The sequence below is a fragment of the Thunnus albacares genome, chromosome 17 (assembly GCF_914725855.1).
Source record: "Thunnus albacares chromosome 17, fThuAlb1.1, whole genome shotgun sequence".
Classification (NCBI taxonomy): Eukaryota; Metazoa; Chordata; class Actinopteri; order Scombriformes; family Scombridae; genus Thunnus; species Thunnus albacares.
Genome location: NC_058122.1, coordinates 27,499,788 through 27,516,155, shown reverse-complemented (window position 1 = coordinate 27,516,155; position 16,368 = coordinate 27,499,788). Strand labels below are relative to the sequence as shown.

General features: G+C 39.1%; 3 protein-coding genes across 3 annotated transcripts in view; all 3 read left to right on the top strand.

Moving 5' to 3' along the window:
• Nucleotides 1-16,368, top strand: part of LOC122966769 (serine protease 27-like) — a 61,179-nt gene that overhangs the window by 13,378 nt on the left and 31,433 nt on the right. The gene's annotated exons all lie outside the window — the stretch shown is intronic.
• Nucleotides 1,160-7,728, top strand: LOC122966764 (chymotrypsinogen A-like). The gene is made up of 6 exons (XM_044331089.1): nucleotides 1,160-1,367; nucleotides 1,460-1,670; nucleotides 2,717-2,876; nucleotides 3,945-4,201; nucleotides 7,168-7,310; nucleotides 7,403-7,728. Exons 1-6 carry the CDS (start codon nucleotides 1,248-1,250, stop codon nucleotides 7,676-7,678), a joined length of 1,167 nt encoding a protein of 388 aa, XP_044187024.1. The 5' UTR covers nucleotides 1,160-1,247; the 3' UTR covers nucleotides 7,679-7,728.
• On the top strand, nucleotides 10,165-16,339 carry LOC122966757 (serine protease 27-like). Its single transcript, XM_044331082.1, has 7 exons — nucleotides 10,165-10,548; nucleotides 11,792-11,937; nucleotides 12,030-12,261; nucleotides 12,683-12,851; nucleotides 12,956-13,209; nucleotides 13,344-13,441; nucleotides 14,714-16,339. The coding sequence occupies exons 1-7, from the start codon at nucleotides 10,242-10,244 to the stop codon at nucleotides 14,963-14,965; spliced, it is 1,458 nt and encodes a 485-aa protein (XP_044187017.1). The 5' UTR covers nucleotides 10,165-10,241; the 3' UTR covers nucleotides 14,966-16,339.

Genomic DNA, 16,368 nt, shown 5'->3' with positions numbered 1-16,368 from the left:
AAAAAAGTGAAGTACATTAAATTGATGTAGGAGATCCCGCCCTGCAGAGGATAGCAGGAGCCCGTCCTCCTCTGCTCCCCACCACCACTTCACACACACTGCTCTTTCTCCTCCTGCCCTGCAGGTTTCACTGTTGAAGCATTTTAATCAGAATTTCAATAATGGATTTTTTCCAAAGAAGAGAGAAAAAATATTTTATGAATAATACTGAGATTTGTTAATGGTTCATTTCAACCAAATATTCTTTTTTATATTTTGATCTCCCTCTTGCCTCTCAAAAAATAGAGGAGCAACCTCCTCTGCCTCTATGGACCAGCCTCCACTGATGTGCTCAGTAAATTTCATTGTAAACAGCTGGCTAAAGTTTACTAGGTTCTGAAATAAAATTTGAAATTTTGGCGTGATTGTGGCACAAGAGGAAAGGTCGAAGGTCACCAGAAACATTATGATGAGACAGACAGACAGGTTGACTGACATCAGTAACCTTAAAGATCCCTTCCAGACATGTTTTAGAAGATATAACAATAATCAGCTTTGAATAATATGTGTTTAACATGGTTTTCCCACAAAAAGTATATTTACCTTGTGAGAACGTCTTGAAATGACATCTCCTCCTCCCTCACTGTAAAATACAGAATCTATCACTATGCAAATACTTTTCTTTTCAAAAGTTTTTCTCTTGGACACAAGATGTCTCCTACTTCACTGTAAGGTACATTCATACTGTTTGTGCACTGGAGGCTTTAAGTTTCCACATCACACTTGTGTAAGTTGCAACTGGACAACAACTGGCTCCCCTCAGCTTTATGGAGCTTTATAGTGAGTTTCAGCTCATTGATTATCTGTCCGGCTGCAACTTTACTGTTTTGGTTCACTCTCAGCGCTCTCATAGCATCGTTTTGGGCTGCAGCAAAGAATTGTTTTCAGAGAAAAAGCTGTAAAAAGCCACTGTACACTACCTGCTCAGCACCAAACAGCAAACAGACACAGTTAGCTGTAGACTAGCTGGTGAACATAGTGGAGCATTTAGCAGCTAAAGAGCAAGATATTTCTCTCAGGAGTTGGTAGAGAGCAAAAACAGAGCTAAAAGAGAGTGAATATTGGACTTATATTCACCAGGTGGACAGAAACACGACTCCAAATGAATGATAATGTTGCTCCATAACTGCTGGTCCTTATTTCACCATTTGTGTTATTTATTAAACTGATTTTGTGTCTCTTTAGGCTCTGAAGCCTCAAAAAAACTAATGGAGCTGAAGGTGCCTGTTGTGGGGAACGAACAGTGTAAAAAGGAACTTACACCCACAGACATCACAGACAACATGATCTGCGCCGGGTTAAAGGGTGAAAAGAAGGGCTTCTGTGAGGTGATCATTTTACCACCTGTGCTTCCATCAGATTTCCCCTCCTGCAAAGATTCTTTCTCCTGACCCACTCCTGAATTTTTCTCTCTTCAAAGGGGGACTTTGGGGGTCCGATGGTGTTAAAGACAGGAAGTCCAGAAAGTCACTGGGTCCAGGCTGGAGTCATGACCTTTAGAAAAGATTGTTCAACTTCTAAACTTCCAGGAGTCTCTGCCAGAGTGTCCAAGTATGAGTCCTGGATCAAAAGTCACATTACCGGCAGCCAGCCAGGCTTCATCAAATTCACGTCCACTGACCTCTCTAAGGGTAATTCATGTCTGTTAACTACAGTCATGTGTTTTTTCTGTCATGATGACCATGCTTTGCGAAGTATCTAACAGATTTTTAACCTGAAATTTGAAAGCTTTGAGATTACACATTTTTCCACACTGCGTGACAGTTTCAGATCTATTCTGTATCAGCTTGTTCCGCCTCTTCATTGAGGATAAATGATCTTTACACTGAGAGAAATATTCAAACCAAAGGCTCCATGCTTTTTATGGCTGCACTATTCTAACAGAACAGAAATATTCCAGATGTTTGTGCATCCTTTTGTACAAATTTTCCCCAAGTCAGCTTGACATGTTTGGTATCCTTTTTTGGATCTCTGCTAGAATTAAAAATAAAGTTCTGTGGATTTGAAGGATGTTTAATGTTTAAAATGATGGATCATCTTCTGCAGTCTTTCTTAAATAATCTATCATTGTCTGCCTTTTGCCTTTTAGCATTAAATTCCCTCTTTGTGTTTCCTCGGACAGTGTTTCCCTGTTGTGCTGCGGTGGAAGTATAGTAACAAAAAGAGGGACTTTGGTACTAAAAAGACTGTAACGTTGAAAGATATCTACTTGATTTGACTCATTTGGACGCTGAAGCTTCATATTAGCTTCAGATAAACTTTTAAATACATTTTTGCACAGAAGGAGGACTGTGGATTTTGTCCTCCATCACTTCCATTGTAAGAGCATTATGAAGGGATCTTCTAATTGTCAGTATGAACAGGAGGAATAATTACAGCAAGAAAAACAGGTTTCACTGTTCATTTGGGCTCCTGACTGTTGGTTTAAGACACACTTGAAAATTTGTGAACCTGTCCTTTAGGAGAATAAGTAGAAGTAAAGAAACACCGAGATTAATATTGAAATGAGATTATAGTTTCACCTCTTGTTATCTTGAGAGCCTCCCAGCAGACTCCCAGGATCATAATCTTTAACCCACAGTTGAAGGTTATAATAAAGCAAACAGAAACCACAGTGGTAATTCAGGGAGGGCCGAGCATTGCTCACTCTGTGTTTTTATCTTCCGTCTCTCTGTAGAGTGCGGTAAGGCTGATCGCAACACCAGGATTGTTGGAGGACAGGCGGCCCCTGCAGGTAACTGGCCCTGGCAGGCCAGTGTGCAAAAGAATAACGTCCACACCTGCGGAGGATCCCTCATTAACAAGAAATGGGTGCTGACGTCTGCTAAATGTGCTGGGTGAGCAGTTAGACTAGAGCTGTGATGGAAAACAACATGCCATGGTTGAGACCCCTCCAAGGGGTCGCAGGATGAATCTAAGGGGTCTTGAAGGGTCTCTCTTTCCCGTCCTGATTAACAGTTCAGGAAAGAAGAAAAATTATGTTCTGCTGCTCAAATTTAGATACCTTTTTTCTAGCTTTTTCTTGTGAAATTCTGAGGAGTTTTACTTCATAAGTTTCTTCATCTTTGGTTGAATTAAGGGTTGCAAGCAGACAACGCTTCATTTTGAGGGGTCACCAGCCAAAAAGGATAGGACTGACTGCTCTAAATGACAAAAGGGGCACTCTACCAAGAGTTTGAGCTGCATTTTAGGGTTTGGTTTGGTTAAATTTTTGTTTCTTGGAAAAAAACTAATTTATAATACAGAGTTCAATACCTTACTTAACTGAAAATAGACACATTTTTCTGCTAAATCATGTATTTTAAATAATATGCACCTTAACTTATTTGTTTATTTGTCCCCTACAACTAACAAGTTGTGTCCATTAATGATTAAATACTGCCCTCAAATTAATAGCAATATCATCTTAATTCCATTTGTCTATATTCCCTCTACCTGTGGTGTTAAAACAGTTTAATAAAATTTACAATTTTTAGTACAATCTTGGACTGAGATTCAGGGATAAACCTCATGTTTTGGCTGTTAAACACAATGTTGTGTTATTTTTCTCTGACATACAGTATATACTGCGATAAAAGATTATTTTGCTGTAAAAAAACCCAAAACAAAACAAAAACTTTGATGATACTGCAGATGTCTTTTGGAAAATCAGCTTGTCTTCTGGCAACTGGTGCAAAGAACATGGGCCACATGTACAAATTATTCATTTTGTGTAATTTGAGGGTAGGACTCAGTAAATTGAGATTGATTTTAATTTGAGAATATAAATTTCTAACTTGTGGGAATTATATCTCCTTGTTGCAACATGGTCTTAAATGGATTTGCATCTGCTTGACTGAAGTGGTCTCGACTGCAGTTCTGCTTCTCATGTCTTTGCACTTTTTTATTTCTCTTTTGATCCTCAGCACCAGCACAACGGGTTTGACTGTGGTCCTCGGTCTCCAGACTCAAGGGAGTACTGACACCAATAAGGTGTCTAGAGAGGTCTCTAATATCATCAAACATTCCAAGTACAACTCTGCGTCTAAGGACAACGACATCGCCCTCCTGGAGCTCAAATCAACAGTTACTTTCAATGACTACATTCAGCCAGTGTGCCTGGCAGCCTCAGACAGCACTTTCAGCAACGGCTTGAACACCTGGATCACCGGCTGGAGCAAGAGTAAGTCATATAGCAACTTTATTTATTTATTGATTTATTTTCACAGATAGCACCACTACAATGGTGGCAAGAGCGGCATTTTCTCAGATTCATAAAGCATCTCAATGAGCGAGAAAAACTACCTGTAACTTGCAGTTTGTATTAATATTTTTATCACAATCTGCATATGACAATACTATCACACCCCACTTTACAAAAGTATTATAGTATTAAAGTTCTGATGATGACGTCAGATGAAAGATCATTAAAATCAAAAGGGTTCATGTATCAGAGGAGCATTAATGTGCTTCAGTGGCAGCTGGTGACTCAAAAAATTGGGGAGGACAGGAGGAAAACCAACATGGAATCTTACAACAAACCGCATCAAACTATATCATTGTCCCAACAATGAAATCGGAGGGGTGGGGGGCAATTTTATATGCCAATAAAACAACTTGCTTTTAAAGACAAAAACCCCAGAGTGGTGTAAAGGCTGCTTATTTAAATACATTTAGCATATACATATTGTTTCTAAACAAAGAAGAGCTCATTTTAGCCGTGGACTGGTTCAGATGTGTGATTTTACCAACAAAGTGAAATTCAAATGTATAGTATTGTTCTGTTGTGACAACAGATTGATGTTTTCATCAAAAACAGACAAGATATCACATGATTTACATGTTTCCTATGTATTTTCTTAGTACACAGAAATATATAAAGTACCACAAAGTTTATAATGTGATACAGGAACAGATCAGTGCTGAATACAAGAAAGACTGAACACTAAAAACATTCACAGATCTAAATTTGTAGGTTCACGTCAGAAAGTATTAATGCATGTATCAAATACATGACTTACACACTTTCATCTATGTGCACCACATACAAAATATAGTCTACAAAGCTGACATGTTAACACTTATTATTCTAGTTACTTTAAGCTTATTACTCAATATAGACTCAGCTTAAAAACCAATTGAAGAAACTGTCACAACAAGCAGCCAGACCTCCTGCACACTCATTCACTAATCACACAACATCAACAGGTGACTGAACAACCACTCAATTAAAACCGGGATCAATTCCACATGAATGAGTGAGTCCAGACAGCTCACTGTAACTTCAACAAGCAAACTACCTACTGCACATTGTATATATATCTCTGCTGCATTCTTCTTAAGGAGATAAATTCACACAACAGCTACACAGAGAGACATTTAACCATCAGAGATGAAATTAGCAACCAAAGAGACAGAGAGAGAGAAGCTGTATCTGACTCACATTATCTGACGTCTTCTTCTTTCTTTCATGGAGATGAAGTATTCATGCCATAACATCCATTTGTAGCTGTTTGTCATCTTGTTTGTTAGTTAACAGAACTTTGTAGTTGCTGGTTAACCAGTCTGATATCATTAGCAACAATGAAAAACAAGCTAACTCCCCTGGTTGTTTCTCTGGTTGCTTCTCTCTCCAGCCTCCCTGGCAGCTAACGGAAGCAGCTATCTACTGCTCCATTAAGAAGTGAAGTGTAATTTATCTATATCTTACCCGTCTCCTTCTCTTACCAGTTTGTCACATTCACGTACATTACAGTCAGAGGCGGCACTGGTTACAGTGGTAGAGAAGTGAAGATGAAATCTGGAAACTATCATTGGACCATCACGATGTCAATATTGCATCCTGGTTGTTGATTGGTTAGGGAGGACGTCCTGCCTTGGAGCGTCATTTTATGTGTCTTGGCCAATCATAGATTAGCATGAAAAAAAGTGAAGTACATTAAATTGATGTAGGAGATCCCGCCCTGCAGAGGATAGCAGGAGCCCGTCCTCCTCTGCTCCCCACCACCACTTCACACACACTGCTCTTTCTCCTCCTGCCCTGCAGGTTTCACTGTTGAAGCATTTTAATCAGAATTTCAATAATGGATTTTTTCCAAAGAAGAGAGAAAAAATATTTTATGAATAATACTGAGATTTGTTAATGGTTTATTTCAACCAAATATTCTTTTTTATATTTTGATCTCCCTCTTGCCTCTCAAAAAATAGAGGAGGAGCAACCTCCTCTGCCTCTATGGACCAGCCTCCACTGATGTGCTCAGTAAATTTCATTGTAAACAGCTGGCTAAACTTTACTAGGTTCTGAAATAAAATTTGAAATTTTGGCGTGATTGTGGCACAAGAGGAAAGGTCGAAGGTCACCAGAAACATTATGATGAGACAGACAGACAGGTTGACTGACATCAGTAACCTTAAAGATCCCTTCCAGACATGTTTTAGAAGATATAACAATAATCAGCTTTGAATAATATGTGTTTAACATGGTTTTCCCACAAAAAGTATATTTACCTTGTGAGAACGTCTTGAAATGACATCTCCTCCTCCCTCACTGTAAAATACAGAATCTATCACTATGCAAATACTTTTCTTTTCAAAAGTTTTTCTCCTGGACACAAGATGTCTCCTACTTCACTGTAAGGTACATTCATACTGTTTGTGCACTGGAGGCTTCAAGTTTCCACATCACACTTGTGTAAGTTGCAACTGGACAACAACTGGCTCCCCTCAGCTTTATGGAGCTTTATAGTGAGTTTCAGCTCATTGATTATCTGTCCGGCTGCAACTTTACTGTTTTGGTTCACTCTCAGCGCTCTCATAGCATCGTTTTGGGCTGCAGCAAAGAATTGTTTTCAGAGAAAAAGCTGTAAAAAGCCACTGTACACTACCTGCTCAGCACCAAACAGCAAACAGACACAGTTAGCTGTAGACTAGCTGGTGAACATAGTGGAGCATTTAGCAGCTAAAGAGCAAGATATTTCTCTCAGGAGTTGGTAGAGAGCAAAAACAGAGCTAAAAGAGAGTGAATATTGGACTTATATTCACCAGGTGGACAGAAACACGACTCCAAATGAATGATAATGTTGCTCCATAACTGCTGGTCCTTATTTCACCATTTGTGTTATTTATTAAACTGATTTTGTGTGTCTTTAGAACCTCAGCCCCAAACAACACTAATGGAGCTGAAGGTGCCTGTTGTGGGGAACGAACAGTGTAAAAAGGAAGTTACAGGCACAGACATCACAGACAACATGATCTGCGCCGGGTTAAGTGCTGAAAAGAAGGGCTTCTGTGAGGTGATCATTTTACCACCTGTGCTTCCATCAGATTTCCCCTCCTGCAAAGATTCTTTCTCCTGACTCACTCCTGAATTTTTCTCTCTTCAAAGGGGGACATTGGGGGTCCGATGGTGTTAAAGACAGAAAGTCACTGGGTCCAGGCTGGAGTCATGAACTTTGGAAAAGATTGTCCAAATCCTAAACTTCCAGGAGTCTCTGCCAGAGTGTCCAAGTATGAGTCCTGGATCAAAAGTCAAGTTACCGGCAGCCAGCCAGGCTTCATCAAATTCACGTCCACGGACCTCTCTAAGGGTAATTCATGTCTGTTAACTACAGTCATGTGTTTTTCTGTCATGATGACCATGCTTTGCGAAGTATCTAACTGATTTTTAACCTGAAATTTGAAAGCTTTGAGATTACACATTTTTCCACACTGCGTGACAGTTTCAGATCTATTCTGTATCAGCTTGTTCCGCCTCTTCATTGAGGATAAATGATCTTTACACTGAAGGAAATATTCAAACCAAAGGCTCCATGCTTTTTATGGCTGCACTATTCTAACAGAACAGAAATATTCCAGATGTTTGTGCATCATTTTGTACAAATTTTCCCAAAAGTCAGCTTGACATGTTTGGTATCTTTTTTTGGATCTCTACTAGAATTAAAAATAAAGTTCTGTGAATTTGAAGGATGTTTAATGTTTAAAATGATGGATCATCTTCTGCAGTCTTTCTTAAATAATCTATCATTGTCTGCCTTTTGCCTTTTAGCATTAAATTCCCTCTTTGTGTTTCCTCGGACTGTGTTTCCCTGTTGTGCTGCGGTGGAAGTATAGTAACAAAAAGAGGGACTTTGGTACTAAAAAGACTGTAACGTTGAAAGATATCTACTTGATTTGACTCATTTGGACGCTGAAGCTTCATATTAGCTTCAGATAAACTTTTAAATACATTTTTGCACAGAAGGAGGACTGTGGATTTTGTCCTCCATCACTTCCATTGTAAGAGCATTATGAAGGGATCTTCTAATTGTCAGTATTAACAGGAGGAATAATTACAGCAAGAAAAACAGGTTTCACACATTTGGGCTCCTGACTGTTGGTTTAAGACACACTTGAAAATTTGTGAACCTGTCCTTTAGGAGAATAAGTAGAAATAAAGAAACACCGAGATTAATATTGAAATGAGATTGTAGTTTCACCTCTTGTTATCTTGAGAGCCTCCCAGCAGACTCCCAGGATCATAATCTTTAACCCACAGTTGAAGGTTATAATCCTGCAAACAGAAACCACAGTGGTAATTCAGGGAGGGCCCAGCATTGCTCACTCTGTGTTTTTATCGTCTGTCTCTCTGTAGTGTGTGGTCAGCCTAAGCTCAACACCAGGATTGTTGGAGGACAGGCGGCCCCTGCAGGTAACTGGCCCTGGCAGGCCAGTGTGCAAAAAACTAAGAAACACATCTGTGGAGGATCCCTCATTAACAAAGAATGGGTGCTGACGGCTGCTAACTGCTTCTCAAGGTGAGCAGTTAGACTAGAGTTGTGATGGAAAACAACATGCCATGGTTGAGACCCCTCCAAGGGGTCGCTGGATGAATCTAAGGGGTCTTGAAGGGTCTCTCTTTCCCGTCCTGATTAACAGTTCAGGAAAGAAGAAAAATTATGTTCTGCTGCTCAAATTTAGATACCTTTTTTCTAGCTTTTTCTTGTGAAATTCTGAGGAGTTTTACTTCGTCATTTTCTTCATCTTTGGTTGAATTAAGGGTTGCAAGCAGACAACGCTTCATTTTGAGGGGTCACCAGCCAAAAAGGATAGGACTGACTGCTCTAAATGACAAAAAGGGCACTCTACCAAGAGTTTGAGCTGCATTTTAGGGTTTGGTTTGGTTACATTTTTGTTTCTTGGAAAAAAACTAATTTAAAATACAGAGTTCAATACCTTACTTAACTGAAAATAGACACATTTTTCTGCTAAATTATGTATTTTAAATAATATGCACCTTAACTTATTTGTTTATTTGTCCCCTACAACTAACAAGTTGTGTCCATTAATGATTAAATACTGCCCTCAAATTAATAGCAATATCATCTTAATTCCATTTGTCTTTGTTCCCTCTACCTGTGGAGTTAAAACAGTTTAATACAATTTACATTTATTTACATTTACAATTTTAGTACAATCTTGGACTGAGATTCAGGGATAAACCTCATGCTTTGGCTGTTAAACACAATGTTCTATTATTTGTCGTAGACATACTACAGAACCCCTAAAGTCCCAAAAGGTGATAATTTTTTTATCTTGTGCACACAATATATTATCTTGTGAGTACAAATTGATTATCTTGTGGGAACAGGTTAATATCCGTACAGTAAAGGCATAATATGCCTATGCTTTGAAGACCATGGAGGTAAGTTGAATATATAGCTTTTAATAATTTGTTGATTTCTCAAGTATGTTAGAAACATGGCGGCGTTCATTGCTTTATTTGAATAGTCAATTTGCTATGTTTTTAACGGAGCCCCTAAAGTCCCAAAAGGTGGAATTTTTTCATCTTGTGTGCAAAGATTAATATCATGTTGGAAAAAATTATTTTCTTGTGTGCACAAGATAAAGAATACCACCTTTTGGGACTTTAGGGGCTCCATAACAAAGTGTACTGCGATAAGATTATTTTGCTGTAAAAAAAAACAAACAAACAAAAAAAAACTTCACTGATACTGCAGATGTCTTTTGGAAAATCAGCTTGTCTTCTGGCAACTGGTGCAAAGAACATGGGCCACATGTACAAATTATTCATTTTGTGTAATTCGAGGGTAGGACAATTGAGATTTATTTTAATTTGAGGATATAAATTTCTAACTTGTGGGAATTTTATCTCCTTGTTGCGACATGGTCTTAAATGGATTTGCATCTGCTTGACTGAAGTGGTCTCGACTGCAGTTCTGCTTCTCATGTCTTTGCACTGTTTTATTTCTTATTTGATCTTCAGCACCAGCACAACGGGTTTGACTGTGGTCCTCGGTCGCCAGAATCAAGAGGGGACCAACTCCAATGAGGAGTCTCGAGATGTCACTAAGATCATCAAACATCCCAAGTACAACTCTGCGTCTAAGGACAACGACATCGCCCTCCTGAAGCTCTCCTCACCGGTTACTTTCAATGACTACATTCTGCCAGTGTGCCTGGCAGCCTCAGACAGCACTTTCAACAATGGCGTTAACACCTGGATCACTGGCTGGGGCGAGATCGGATCTGGAAGTGGGTCATATAGCAACTTTATTTATTTATTCATTTATTTTCACAGATAGCGCCACTACAATGGTGGCAAGAGCGGCATTTTCTCAGATTCATAAATGTATCTCTGTGAGCGGCAAAACCTTCCTGTAACTTGCAGTTTGTATTAATATTTTTATCACAATCTGCATATGACAATACTATCACACCCCACATTACAAAAGTATTATAATATTAAAGTTCTGATGATGACGACGATGATGTATCAGAGGAGCATTAATGTGCTCAGTAAATTTCATTGTACACTGCCGCCTAGACTTTATTAGATTTTGAAATAAAATTTTAAATTTGTGGCACAAGAGTAAAGGTCAGAGGTCACCAAAAACATTATGATTATAATGAGACAGACAGGTTGATTGATATCAGTAACTTCAAAGATCCCTTCCAGACATGTTTTAGAAGATATAACAATAATCAGCTTTGAATAATATGTATTTGACATGATTTTTCCATGAAACGATCATTTACCTTGGTAGACAGTCTTGAAATGACATCTTCTTCTCCCTCACCTTAAAACATAGAATCTATGAATATGCAATTATTTTCTTTTCAAAAGTTTTCCTGCTGGACACAAGATGTCTCCTACTTCACTGTAAGGTACATGCTTACTGTATGTGCACTGGAGGCTTCAAGTTTCCACATCACACTTTTGTAAGTTGCATACTGGACTACGACTGGCTCCTCTCAGCTTTATGGAGCTTTGGTTTCAGCTCATTGTTTAGCTATCTGGCTACAAGTTTACTATTTTGGTTCATTCTTAGTGCTGTCATAGCGTCATTTCGGCTGCAGTAGGCAGCTGTTTTCAGAGAAAAAGCTCCAAAAAGCCACTGTACACTACCTGCTCAGCAGCAAATGGCAAATAGACACAGTTAGCTGCAGAGTAGCTGGTGAACATAGTGGAGCACTTAGTAACTTAGGAGCCAGATATTTCCCTCAGGAGTTGGTAGAGATTAGAAACAGAGTTAAAAGAGAGTGAACATTGGACTTACCTCACCAGGTGGACAGAAACACAACTCCAAATGAATGATAACGTTGCTCCATAACTGCTGGATGTGGAAATAAGCAAACATATCAACTTAAAAGCTGATGATATGTCAGTGTTGAGTTCACTACTTGTTTCTGCTGAAAACTAGTGGATAAAAGATGTGATATGAGTCCTTACTCCACCATATGTGCTGTTTGTTTAACTGATTTTGTGTCTCTTTAGAACCACTTCCTTCCCCACAAAAACTAATGGAGGTGGAGGTGCCTGTTGTGGGGAACAAACAGTGTAACTGTGATTATGGAGCGGGCAAAATCACAGACAACATGATCTGCGCCGGGTTACGTGCTGGGGGGAAGGACTTCTGTCAGGTGATCATTTTACCACCTGTGCTTCCCTCAGATTTCCCCTCCTACAATGTCTCTTTCTCCTGACCCACTCCTGAATGTTTTTCTCCTCAAAGGGGGACTTTGGCGGTCCAATGGTGTCAAAGACAGGAAATGTCTGGGTCCAGGCTGGAGTCGTGAGCTTTGGAAAAGGTTGTGCACTGCCTAAATTCCCAGGAGTCTACAGCAGAGTGTCCAAGTATGAGTCCTGGATCAAAAGTCAAGTTACCGGCAGCCAGCCAGGCTTCGTCACCTTCAAGTCCACTGGGACTGACAGTGACCTCAGTGTCACCTGTTCTGCCACCAAGCGTGAGTAACTGTCACGTCCAGGCTTTGTGAACGGATCTGACAGATTTTTAACCTTAAATTTGAAAGCTTTGAGATCAGACATTTTTCCACATTGCGTGACAGTTTCAGATCTATTCTGCGTCTTCATTGAGGATAAATGATCTTTACACTGAGGGAAATACTCAAAACAAAGGCTCCATGCTTTTTATGGTGGCACTATTCTAACAGAACAGAAATATCCCAGATGTTTGTGCATCATTTTGTACAAATTTTCACAGTAGTCATCCTAACATGTTTGGTATCTTTGGAAATGTTTAGATGCTAGAATTTAAAATAAAGGTCTGTGGGCTTGAAGGATGTTTAATTTTTATAATGATGGATATATTTTCTGTGATCGTTTTAAAAAAATCTTTCATTGTCTGCCTTTTGCTTTTCTCTCCAGCTGTCTGTGGTAGCGCCCCAATGAATTCACGTATTTCGGGAGGAAGCTCGGTGGCGACTGCTGGCATGTGGCCGTGGATGGCGAGCCTTCAGAAGAATGGAAAGCATGTGTGTGGTGGGACTCTAGTGGCTGCGGACTCAGTGCTGAGCAACGCCAACTGCTTCTCAAGGTGAGCCTTATATATCAAGTTAGAAAATATTGACAGACGGACTAACACATTGTTGGTTTTAAAGTTCTTCTCAGTCCTAATTGAGTTGATTTTTCCTCCAACAGTTCACCTACAGCATCTGAATGGACTGTGGTCTTGGGTCGTTTGAAACAGAATGGAGTCAACTCCTTTGAGGTGAAACTGAAAGTGGAAAAAATCACCCTAAGCACCCTGACCGGGTCTAATGTGGCAGTGCTGCATCTGGCAGCCCGGCCCACCCTGTCCAAGTACATCCAGCCCATCTGTCTGGACAATGGAAAGACCTTCACTGTGGGCTCTAAATGCTGGGCTGCTGGCTGGAACTCTGGGCGTGGAGGGGGTGAGTCCTTCACATATAGACAGACACAATGTTAGCTCTCTTTATCATGTAAAACACTTCAGACATTGCACGCTGGTAAATCTGGTTGTTTCGTGTCATCATTTTCCAATTTTCTTATTTTTCCCCAACTCTAGATGAACAAGCTCTGCAGGAGTTCCAGACCTCCGTGGTAAACTGTGGGACCGCAGCAACCAGTGACAACATTTGTACTGGATCTTTTACACTGGAGCAGGTGAATAATGACAGATCAATATATACCATTTGTTGGTACAGTATGTCTCTCTATTTCATGAAGGTATTTGATGAATCAGATCGAGTCCTGCATCTCCTACGAAAGAGCATCTATCTCCTCTTAGTAGGATAGATTCATCTCTGTGATGCCTAAGAACAGACGAGAAACACAGCAGAACTGGAGTGAAGAACCCAGTCTCAGTTTTTTTTATCCATCTACTCCGTTAATGCGCAGCTGTGATGCTATTCCTTATAAAAATGTGTCAGAGGGCGGGCAGGCGGCCAGCTTAGGGGCAGCATCCAGTAAGCAGTGGTACTCAGATTCGGCTCCCTCTGCAGCCAAACCTTCCATAAACAGAAGATTGGCCCATGGGGGGACCAATATCAGAAGGGCCAAGCCGACGGAGTGGTCAGTGAACGCATCACTGTCACCTGCCTCAACACAGTGTTTGATGTTATGTCAGTGTGTCTGTTTCACTCTGTATTTCCCACGAAAATAACCAGAGGGGAGCGAAACAGACATGATGTCTCCTTGTTCACAGTAACGTTACACAGTTCAATAGTAGAGCTTAAGTCTCAAACTTTTTCAAGTTTCATTTAAGAAGCTGGAATTTTGGGCATTTTTTCTGAAAAATGACTCAGAGAGATTCATTAATCACCTGATTGATTAATTGACTAATTGTTTCAGTTCTTAATAGTTTAAATTTTGGTCTAAAGGTGGCACTAGAGGGAAGCTTATGCAGTGTTCAAAATGGAAATGAAATGGCTTATCTGAATTTCCTTTTTTTTAATATATGAATTTTTCATTTATATTTGAAAAATATTCATATCATTCATATCACTGTTGTCACAAGCAGTGCAGAAATAACTTAACACCTAAAAAATATTTTGAAGGAAACAGTTTGACATTTCTGGAAAAATGCCTCACTTTCTTGCTGAGATTTTAATGAGATCAACATTACTCTCATGTCTGTACAGTAAATATGAAGCTACATGCAGCATACGGTTAGCCTAGCTTAGCACAAACACTGGAAACAGGGGGAACAGCTAGCCTAGCTCTGTCCTGTAAACAGCATAAATTAACTTTAAAAATTATATTGTGATACTGATCTTATGTTTGCTGATTTCACCAAGACAGATTTGCAGCAAGAAAAACAGAGGCAAATATTATTTTTTTGCAGTTTCATGAAATGCTGTGACTGAATGTCCACTCCAGTTATTTTTGAAGCTACGTGTTGGACTTGAACTTGTCTTGTCTTTTCTGGTTGTTCAGGGTGATTCTGGGGGTCCGTTGATGTGTCAAGTAGACAACTCTTGGTACCAGGCAGCCGTGTTGTCAGTCAACAAAAACACCGCCAGTCAAATGCGAGCAGATCCGGTGATGGTCTTCACCAAACTGAGCCGCTATCAGAGCTTCCTGGCTCAGACTGTGGGAGATTTCTTATCTCCAGCCTCCAGCGGGGGCTCACCTACTCTCTTCTTCCATCTTCTTGTCTTCTCTGTGTTCCTCCACCTCACCTTATAGGAACCTACCTTTACCTCTAAATAGGTTTACATGATGTGAAGGGTACAAATGAATGTAAACATGAGAGACAATATAGGCTTAAAGCTGCATTAAAACAACACTACCAGTTCACTTCTATACTCTATTCCAACAATAAAACATGACTTGTGTTGTTCAGGTTGGACACACTTCTATAATTTGGTTATGGTTATCACCTTTTTTTTCTTTTTTTTAGAGATTCTGGATGCTAACTACTTTCAGTCTAAATGAAGGGTATAATATGGGTGTAAAATGAAGAATTATTTAAGTTGCACATATTTTTAATAGTTTTTGGACAACAACGGAGATCTACAGCACGGGAATAAGATATATCAGGCTTTGGATACACATTTAATGCTTGTTAGTTAAATAGTAAAAAAAAAGGTACATGGTGCATATATATAGCAATTTTATCTGTTCATTGTTGGTAACTTTCATGTTTATACCACATTCATGTTTGTTTCATTTCCTTTCATTTCTTTATTTTCACATATAAACATTTTTAAAAGTTATATAATTTGCCAGGGAATGTGAAGGAGAATTGCCTAAAAATCTTCTAGGGGCTAGAAAAGTGGCATTCTCCAGACAGCATATTACAGGAAATAATTACAGCAATATGGAATAGACAATTTGAATCCATCTATCAATAAGTTTAGACATAGTAAAAAAAAACAAAAAAAAAACGGGGACATAGACATAGTTTAGCACAACACTTGATAACTGTAATGAATACTTATACCTTTATGTTATAGTTTGGTCTTATGTTATACTGCCTTATAGTCAAAAGCTTATTTTAAGACTTAATGATCTCTGCTTTCTGTATTCTGGATATTGCAATAAATCTCTGAAAGACAACTTGCTCTGTTTGAATTCATCTTAAATTTCCACCACTATTTTTAATTTTTTGCTCCAGGAGGTGACTTTGCCCAGCCAACTTCAGCTTTCCTACAGCAACAGTAGTGGATATGTTATGTCGACCTTTTGGTATAATAGCCACATAATGTGACACAAGACCCTGCTGTTAAATTCTTATGGCTATGTCATTTTAATTTCCCTACCAGGGATAAATACTGTTACTTAAATGAATTTATCTTTAGATAATCAAGCGTTTATGGTACTCTTTTTTTATATTATTCCAAGATATTTTTTTTATGTGTTACCTCAAAATTAATAGTAGGCACTAATTGTGAAAACTCACAATGAGGTGGATTATTTAGAGTAACTGTTTCTGTAAAGGCACGTTGCTTTTATGTATTTCCAAATGTGTTTTTAATGCTCCATGCACCACAAACAAATATTTTCACCTACATTGTATTTGGATGGCAGAGGATGTTTCAGAGGTGAATATCTCAAAAAAAAAAAAAAAAATATATATATATATATAT

Coding starts and splice junctions, on each gene's coding strand:
- LOC122966764 (XM_044331089.1), top strand. CDS start 1,248: ATGGAGCTGAAGGTGCCTGTTGTGGGGAACGAACAGTGTAAAAAGGAA. Junction 1,368..1,459: donor AAAAGAAGGGCTTCTGTGAG/GTGATCATTTTA, acceptor CTCTCTTCAAAG/GGGGACTTTGGGGGTCCGAT. Junction 2,877..3,944: donor ACGTCTGCTAAATGTGCTGG/GTGAGCAGTTAG, acceptor TTTGATCCTCAG/CACCAGCACAACGGGTTTGA.
- LOC122966757 (XM_044331082.1), top strand. CDS start 10,242: ATGTCTTTGCACTGTTTTATTTCTTATTTGATCTTCAGCACCAGCACA. Junction 10,549..11,791: donor GGGCGAGATCGGATCTGGAA/GTGGGTCATATA, acceptor GTGTCTCTTTAG/AACCACTTCCTTCCCCACAA. Junction 13,442..14,713: donor GATCTTTTACACTGGAGCAG/GTGAATAATGAC, acceptor CTGGTTGTTCAG/GGTGATTCTGGGGGTCCGTT.